The 9664-nt window shown below is 40.0% G+C and overlaps 1 protein-coding gene across 1 annotated transcript in view; it reads left to right on the top strand.

Annotated features, from left to right (window-relative positions):
* EPHA4 (EPH receptor A4) overlaps positions 1–9664 on the top strand; it is a 138135-nt gene that overhangs the window by 109792 nt on the left and 18679 nt on the right. Inside the window, exons 8-9 of the mRNA XM_012802116.2 lie at positions 855–1014; positions 2318–2429. Of these exons, the coding sequence (XP_012657570.1) occupies positions 855–1014; positions 2318–2429 (272 nt within the window). The remainder of the gene's footprint in view (positions 1–854; positions 1015–2317; positions 2430–9664) is intronic.

A 9664-nucleotide genomic window follows, 5' to 3' on the forward strand; every position in this document is an offset into this window, starting at 1 on the left:
TTTGGCTTCCCAGTCAAATCTAATTATAAAATTTATTATTTATTTAGTTACTTTGAAAAAATTAAATCTCTGTTCTAATATAACTATATTTTTTCTTTCTAGTAATGAGAATCAAAGTAGCTAAGACGCTCTGATCTAAGAGCCTTCTATCTGGGAGATTGACTCCTAAAAGTTGAAATAATGATCTGTTTAAGTAGATCACTGCTATTTAGGATAAAGATGTGGGTTTTGATGACTTTGAACAGAAAATCAGGGACGGAAAATTACATTCTTCTGCCTCTCTTAAAGTTATAGAAAGGCATTATTTTTACAAATAACTTCTCTCTCTTAAAGGATGGAATTCTAAAGAGCTATTTGCATTCAAGTTTGTCTAGAAAATGAACAATTGTCTTTACTTTCTTTTTAAGGATAATCTCTTATTGGCTCTCTTATTAAAATAGCAGAAAAGAGAGAGCTTTCTTTATTGAAACCAAATTACAACATTTTTGACATTTTCTAGATATAATATAAAAAAGACAAAGGACTTTCTTACAGTTATTTCTTTTAAATTGCTGGATATGGAAGAAAAGCTGCCAACCATCCCTTAATGTCCTTTAAAAAAAAAAGATTATAAATAAAGTTCTGGATATCGTCAGTGTCAACAATAATCATACCTGAACTTCACATTTCTTTCAAAACTTAAGAAGTCATAACAGTACTTATAACTCTTGAGAATATAGGCTATCAAGAGTTTATCAATTTCCGTTTCCTTGCAGCTTCTCAGTGGACTAGCTGGGATCCTTTACTATTGTGCCTAAAGTAAGCAGAGGATTTAGTTTGCCACTTTCTCTGATTTTTATCTTCCCATAATATAGGATCAGAATGAGCGAAGCTATCGCATAGTTCGGACAGCTGCCAGGAACACGGATATCAAAGGCCTAAACCCTCTGACTTCCTACGTTTTCCATGTGCGAGCCAGGACAGCAGCTGGCTACGGGGACTTCAGCGAGCCCTTGGAGGTCACAACTAACACAGGTAACAAGGACCACCCAGACTTGCCTAGTGCTGAGGCTCTGTTTATGAGACAGGGTGAATCCATTATGGTGAAACCTAAGGAGCTGTCCATGATTTTTGGCTAGGCAAATATTTTGCTGCATGAACTTGGCTTGAAATAAGATAGCCAATGTCTATGTCCCAGAAAATTTCATGCTATTTAGAGAAGAGCATTTTTCATAATAGTATCTGATCTGTCTTTTCATATGAATGAAAAATGTTGCCTATTTTTTTCCTGTTTTGAGCCTTCTGTAAACCATGAAAAATGGGATTATTAACTGACTAATTGAGGGTTGTATGACTACCCTGTTTAGGGAGGTTTCTTTCTCCCTGAGAAGACTAAAGATGAGACCAAAAATATTTTCTTATCTACTTATTTCTAGGAATCTGCTCAAATCGAGTCACTTTTTTTGTTAAAGCCCCCTTGGACAAATGCATCAAATCTTTCAGCATTGTGAGTTGAATCAGCTGGTCAATTAAGTAAAGAAAAAAAAAAGTTATAGAGGGGCCTATCCATGAACCAGGAGTTTCCATAAGATATCTCAGGTGGCTCCTGTGGCTCAGCGAGTAGCGATGCCAGTGCCATATACTGAGGGTGGTGGGTTCAAACCCTACCCTGGCCAAAATGCAACAACAACAAAAAAGATATCTTTATCTCCTTAGTTAGCAAACCAAAACCGAGCCTACTTAATAGGGAGATAGTGGGACAGAATTTTCACAATGGGTCAACATTTTCAACATCCATTCTACAAAGTAATTTTGTTCACAAATTTTTAAATAAAATAAACACAAGGAGAAAAAGCAGAGGAGAAAGTAGAGTTGAATCTGAAGGGGGCTGACGTCCTTTGGGATTGTGCAGGAAGGCTACGAGGCTGAAATGACTTTTGAGTTGAGCAATAATCGGCCAGGTTTTGGTAGCTGTGGAGGAAGGAGGTACACTCAAAACTACTGTCCTTTCTGAAATTTCCAAGTAGCTTTCTCACCGAGGAATACATTTGATCTTGATCCTATGTTTAATGTTAGCATGGCGACAGGAAGGAACAGAAGGAAAAAACCCAACAAATTATGTTTGCCATAGGATTTAATGAGTCTTCTGTTTGAAGTTCTTCACACAATTATAAAAAGAATGTCTTTGTCTGATTAAGGCTGTCTTAGAAAATGCATGAGTACTGAACAAAGGGCGAAAGAGGCTGTGAGTGTAGAAAGTTGAAAATTATCAACCATTCGGAAGTTCTGCCTCTTAGTGCGTTCCCGGAGGTGACCCTTGTGTAATCATCATCCCCAGTGCCTTCCCGGATCATCGGAGATGGGGCCAACTCCACAGTCCTTCTGGTTTCTGTCTCAGGCAGCGTGGTGCTGGTGGTCATTCTCATAGCAGCATTTGTCATCAGCCGGAGGTAAGCACTTTGTGTCCCCCACTCCCCCACCCCATTTTTTTTTAGGAGTGAGCCTTTTGTCTCCTCTACACAAAGCTAAGACTTTTGATTAGCATCATAAACACGGCCTTTGCATCACAAGCTTCCCCCTTGTTGCTTTGATCTTCCTGGAACACCCTACCAAAGCTGCCAGCTGTACACAGTCCCCACTGCTGAGAGTTCCAGAAAGACCCAGCTGATTCCAGGGAACCAAACTGAACAGCAAGCCTACCAGAGACTTCTAGATCCTCTAAGCTATAAGATGTTACATTATCCTTCTCTTACACCAGGACTTACCGTCAAAGGCAAGAAAAGCTGGATAAAATACTTGGGCCCCAAATTTGAGCCCTACCACTTGCCAGCTATCATTATATAACCTTTTTGAGTCTTTATTTCTCTTTCATAAAATAAGTATATTTGTTATTTGCTGCAAACACTTATTTCAGAAGAATTCTGATAGACAAAATAGATAATATATCACATAGTAGATGCTTCAACCTGATCTAGGGTAATGGTATTGGCAACTAAAGCAAAGAAATAGGTATTATTATACCCACAATCCTCCCTCAGGAAAGGGCATCCACGTTTCCAGAGAATATCCACAATTTTATTGTGGGCATGACATTGCTCTTGGAAATGAATTTGAAGCCATAGACTACTTATCCCCTGTAATCTAACTTGATACTTAAAAAATAATCTGAAAAAGAGAAAGAAATAAGGATAGCTTGGCAGGGTATTCTTCTGAACCAGTTTTCTTATTTTTGTTGCCTCAATTTGCTTTTTTTAATTAACCCATGAATGGATTCAATTTGTTTGTTCACACTACCCAGAGGCTCCAGAGGAGTCATCACCATGTGCCCCATATGCGTTTTATGCGTGAGACTCTGGCTCTTTCCTGCCATTCACCTCCATATTGCAATCACCTTTTCAACAAGGCGGGGCTTTGGGTGAGAAAGGGAAGAAGAGGGGATGTCAAATGATTTCCTTAAAGAGAAAAACTTTCATGATATAGAAGAGGAAAGTGATGGAAAGAACATGGAGCACTTGTCTGAGGTCCTAACACTGGTGGTAGCACTTCTGCTCCTGGCCCCCGCAGTGGCCGTGCTCAGCTCTTTCACACTGTGTGTGTTACATTGCCCCTCTCTGCCTGTCCATGATCTCAACAATTCACAACAGTGCCTTTGGCTATTATTTCCACTGGCCTGGGCAAGTCACTGTGCTCTACTTCACCGTGACACACATTATATCTATCTAGGGTGATGACCATATAACCCAGTTTGCCTAGATGATGGCAGTTATTACATGTATTGCTTAATGTCATGCTCCTGCCCTCACTCTGTAAAAGTGTCCTGGTACATGTAGACCAGTTATGTTCACTCTGGTAACAGCACAGTGGGGACAACTCCATATTCTGTGCAGGCATATATGTTTGTCACTGTGTTCCTTCCTTTAAGGGCAACATTTATAAATAGGTGAGTTTGATTAGAGCAATGAGTTCCATCTTGAGGAAGTTAAATCCATACTAACTCATCCCTGTTGGTATAATACACACATATAAAGACATAGTATAGACTTACAGACATGGTACATAGAGACATTGATGTGACCTCTGTACCCTAAAGAGCGATATATCTTGGCCTTTGGAGACTTCAACTTGACCTAAATAGAATTTAATCTCTCAGTGTTCTTTCCTTCTCTGACATTTCATTTTGGAAGCCAATCAAGATGACCCTCTTTTTTATCCATTACCACTGAAGGTTGTACATGTACACATGCCATGGATATAAATACTCAGGGGCACTGTGCACACTGGCCTATATCCATTGGATAGGGGAGAAAAGGGAACAGGATGAGGGAGAATGTAGAACGTACCTGAGCTCTTAATCTTACATTTCTGTCTCTCCAATCTTTAAGGTGTGTAAAAATAATCTTTGTTGATTATCTTGACAAAAATACAGCACAGTGTGATGCTCTGAACACTTCTGGGCACTTCTTAACCATCACTCTCTCTATTTATTTATTTATTTGGTAGGAGAGTGTTGGGGCATCATAGCTTACATCAACCTCAAACTCTTGGGCTTGAGCAATCTTCTTGCCTCAGCCTTTCAAGTAGCTTGGACTACAGATGCCTGCCACCACACCTGGCTAGTTTTTCTATTTTTAGTAGAGTTGGGGTCTCACTCTTTTTACAGGCTGTTCTCAAACTTCCTAGCTCGAGGGATCCTCCTGCCTCAACCTCCCAGAGTGCTAGGATTACGGTGGGTGCCACCATGCCTGGCCTCAACTGTCTCTTTGATGTTGGTTGGAAACATTCTCTAATTGTATCCATCTTTCATTTAGACTTTTTGGGTTAATTTAAAAAAATTTTTATTTGCCTTAAGTGGCCCTGAATATAGGAGTCAAACCAGAGGAATTAGAAATAAGTCACCTTCTTAGAGTTAGATTTTTTTTAAAGATGTTCTGCTTTTAAAACACTGGCTTTGATAAAGAGAGAAAAAAACACATGAAAATGTAATGTAATGCAAAGAGACAAGTTTGGTACAAGCTATGACTGTTGAAAATCACATCCTCCAGCTCGATGACTTAATTTCCCCTCTGCTCTTATTGATCACTTTATTATATAAGGCAGAATTGATAGCAGGATGCATCGGATTTCCAATTATGAGTCCCCACCTTAGAGAATTGAGCCTGTCGAGTTACCCAGCAATGATTCCTGTCCCTTCTCCCCATTAAAAAAAAATGTCACTTCCCAAGGCTGATAAACAGTGCGTGGTGATTGGTCCTCAATGGATCACTTTTTAGAAAATGAAATGTCAACCCCTTGCCCTTATATTGATTCTTCTTTAGTGTCAGCCATAAAGCTGTCACGGGAAAGGCCGCCTGGAGCCAGGTAGCTGACAGGCTCGCAGTGGCTCATGCACACTCAGCCAATTCTCCTCCCCACGCAGGATGTCTGGCCTGTTATCTGGGACTACAAATGTTTAAACGGGACAAGAACAGGTGAACAGAGAGCAGACAGGTAGTGCAGACAAAAGCTTGGCCAGGCTTTTAGCAGAAATGAAAAATAGTAAATGGTACCCTTGAAGTAAGTAATCTTGCCAGAGGTCAGCCAGCAATATGAGAAAGGAATGGATTCAACAGCCTAACCCACAAAATCCGAATCACGTCCTTTGCTAGTAGGGCTGCTTCTTGCTTCATAGAACCACAGAGTTTTGATGAAAGGATGCAAAAGACAGATCCCAGATGAGGGCCGATTGAACTGAATCCCACACTGCTGGTAGCATGAGAGATTTATAAAGAAGTATTTGGACAGGGACTTACATAGCGAGAAAAGTTTCAGTCCTTTGGATGACCTCAAAGAGAAAATCTGTTTGGTGCTAATTTGTCATTTAAGAAAAAGGCAACAGCCTCAGGCTCACAGTTGGTATCCTGCTAGTTTTTTTTTCTGGCAATTGTTCCATGTATTTCAATTTGTACTGAGAAGTCTGGGCCCACAGAAAACCAGAATAATCTCTAATTTTTTTGTGGGAAGTAGATTCACCATTTTTTTTTTTTTTTTTGGTCTGACTTGAACATCTAAGCATTTAGGGATCTTAGTGAAGGACTCAAATCACTAAATTTGTAAACTTTATTTACATATTTAAAATGAAATATTGTACAAAATATATTGATTCTAGATATATTATATGGTTTTGCCACCTGTATTCTGATAAGAAAATGAATCTGATTTTTATAGGTGTCTTTGATCTTGTTCCTCATCACTCTAACCACTTCCCAGAACACAAAGTCGTACTTGCTATTCAGGTAACACAACTGAAGGTGCAACAATTCTTGTGCCTCTGTGATGCTGTCCCTGGGACTTTCACACCAAACCACACGTGCACATTCTTTTAGCAGCAAGGCACCATTGCTTCATTTCGTAGATTTGTGATCTATGTATTGCTTTCTAAAGTGATGTTTAAAAGGACTGTTGGCAGTGACATCATAAAATGCCATTATAGGGTCATCACCTCCAGGACTAATGATTGAATCTGTGTTAAATTTCTCTGACATCTTCTCCCCTTTTATGTCAGTGATTTCATCAGATTACCCTTCAAAACCACCCTAAACTACTGTTAATTCAGATTGTGTTAAGTTAATGTGTTTCCCCCCAAAAGTATTTTATAGTTCCAATACAAGAAATAATTTTAAGGATGAGAATACAAGAATCCCTATATCTTAAGGAAAATTTGGTGGTCAGGAGGAAGTATTCATTAACTGATAACAGGGCATAAACTGCCTTTCTGCTGTCTTTCTAATGATTACTAGTATTGTTGGGTTTTTATATGTTAGTGTTCCTGAATAAAGAAAAGAAATGAATTATTTTAAGAAAAAAAAAATGAAGCGGCTATGGCAAAAATTACTGTTAGGTACTGGAGGCCTGAAGAGTTTAAACAATGAAACAAAACAAGATCTCACAGCCAGCTGGTTGTCTGATCAGGATAAGAGTTCAACTCTCTTAAATTCAGTACAGGTGTAGATATATTATTTCAATATATTCATAACTGAAAAAATGGACTTATGGGTGGCGCCTGTGGCTCAAAGGAGTAGGGTGCTGGCCCCCTATGCCAGAGGTGGCGGGTTCAAACCCAGCCCTGGCCAAAAACTGCAAAAAAAAAAAAAAAAAAGGACTTACATTGACAGCTGACATTGGTAGTTCCACCAAACCAAAATTTCAAGAGTCTCTGAGTGATGTTGGTAAGATTTGTGATCTGCAAGTTAATGTCCAAGTCTGACGTAAAATATAAAGTCAGAGTTTGCACGTTTCTTTTGCCTTCTTTATTGAAAGTTAAGATTTTTCTACTTTGGAGCTTAGAGTTCACACGTTGCGATAGCAGTTATTGTTCAGCCTGCATCTATCTTCCTTGGTGCCGAATTTTCTTCTCTGGAATATTATGATGACATAAGAATGAGTCCACTTAAATGTTAGCCTAAATTGGTTCTGATGAAGTCGTATAAATTCACACAATCGGGGCAGATGGTACCTCGGAAACATTTCTAAACAACTTGTATGCAACTGCATGGTGCAATTCCAACCACTTCAAAATGTCGCTCATGGAGAACATTTAGACTTCATTTGGTGCGAGAACAATGACAGTTTAAGGAAGGGGAAAAGAAGGATGGCCTCTATGAATCTTTGCAGTGATGCCGTTTCCAAGAGGCTAAGGGTCCTCCTGGAGCCATGCTAGTCATTACATTGCTTCATCTTCTGTAATATGCACTTCAGCTGAATAAATTACTTACCTTTTACTAATTAGCTTCAGAACAGTGAACCACATCAATCAAATCTGTCCACTTAATCAGGGAAGTTAGTATTTTAATAAAAGCAGGGTCTCTGCTGGGCCCCTGCCATGCTCCCCTTATCCCTATTTTATTTGTCTTATTGAACAGTTAAGGTGCCAGCAACAACACAGGGGTGGGAGGGCTCCTGCTGTTCCTCAACAATGCCAGTTAATACCTTTATTACCATGTCCCCTGGACCCCGGGGGAGGGCTTAGCTCACACTCTTTCAAAGTTTCACCTGCAGCCCTGGCCCTTTTCTGTAACTCCTGCAGTTGAAAGGTTCCAAGTTTCCTCGGGAGCATTTGCTAACAGACCACTCCACCTCTTCCCCTTCCTAATCAGCTTGTCGACATCTCCATAATTAGAAAACTTCAACAAAGATTGCCTTCTGCCGTGCAGGTGACCTGCCTCCTATATCATTCAGAGGTGGCACCTCTTCTGGCTGTGTGGCTTCCTCCAGGCGGGCTGGCCCACAGTGAGCGTCAATGGGCTTTCTTTCTTGGGACAAAAAAGGGCCACATTGTCCTACCCTGAGCCAAGAAAAAAGGACCATCAGGTGACAAAGGGAGAGAGGGACACAGGCATTTTTGTTTCAAGGTATTATTAAGAATCAAACGGACCATAATCAACCTTTGAACAGTAATACTTGTGTTTCTTTTTCAGTATTCTCTGAACTCTTGAAGAGTCTTCTCCAAATAACACCCCATGTAAAGACACCTCTTTAAAAATATCCCCGCACCTCTAATTTAATTTCTCCTATGTTTAGAAGTCGGAAGCAGGGATGGGCGTGTCTGTCTTATAATTAATGACCCCTCCACTTTGTATTTGCTCTGGCTTTGCATATATTTGATAAATGCACTTGATGTAAAACAGATAACTGCACTCCTGGACGGCTTCAGGCCATTTGTTTCTGTGGTGTGTTCCAGGTTTTTGGCTAAGTCACTGATATTTTTAAAGTTGGTACCAAAGTGCTCCCGTTCTATACATTTTTTTCCCCTTCTTTAAAAGAAACAAATTCAAATCAGTATTCTAGATCTTAAGTGGTTTAAAAGATACACTTGTAATTTTACATAATGCTTTTAGAAGCTCTGATAAGACACAATCTCTCCAGCTGCCAGGACCCTATCACACCCTTGGGACCAGCAATGGCATCTTCCTGACGTCAAATGTTATTTTAGCAATCCCTGACCTGACACACTTACATTTCATTTAAAAGAGGAGAGAGAAAGGTGGTGGAGAAGAAGAAGATTGCAAAGGACTCTGTGTTTTATAGAAAATTGTTTAGTTTCAGGGTATTTAAACCTGTTTCTTTGATGAAGCGATACAGTTTAAGAGCAGCTGAATTCCATTTAAGCAGATTTACTGATAAAATGTGATCTTACTTACAATTAATGCTCATCAGGTATCTCCACTATGTGAGGCACTGTGAAGTTGGGGGCCAGGTTAAGGCCCAGATAATCCTGCGCTTGCTAAGAGGGCGTGTGCATGGCCCACTTGGCCTTCTGGCTCCACGTCCCCATCTGTACAAGGAAACCCAGCATGTGTCTGTCCCAGCCTGGTTGCTTTCGTGGGGTTATTGTGAAGATGCAATTAAATAATAGACCCCTTGAAGGCCTTTTACAAAATTAAATGCGAAGGAAAACGTAAGCTGTGATTTGGGACCGAAATACACACTTCACAGTTCACGGTATTAACCAAAGTCTCTGTTTTGCTAAGCTGGCTCCTGCTTTGCAAACAGGTAGGGGAGGAGATAATATATGTGATGAGAGCACTTTGAAAAGTTAAATGCAGTGTAAAAGCGCAAGGTATTATTACTTGTGAGGGAATTATCCACACGGAGAAACATCTGTGGGCTTTGAGGGTCTGATTGCCTGGTTCCTACGCTGCTGACAAGT

This window comes from Otolemur garnettii, unplaced genomic scaffold (assembly GCF_000181295.1).
Source record: "Otolemur garnettii isolate 467f Iridium unplaced genomic scaffold, OtoGar3 scaffold00013, whole genome shotgun sequence".
Classification (NCBI taxonomy): Eukaryota; Metazoa; Chordata; class Mammalia; order Primates; family Galagidae; genus Otolemur; species Otolemur garnettii.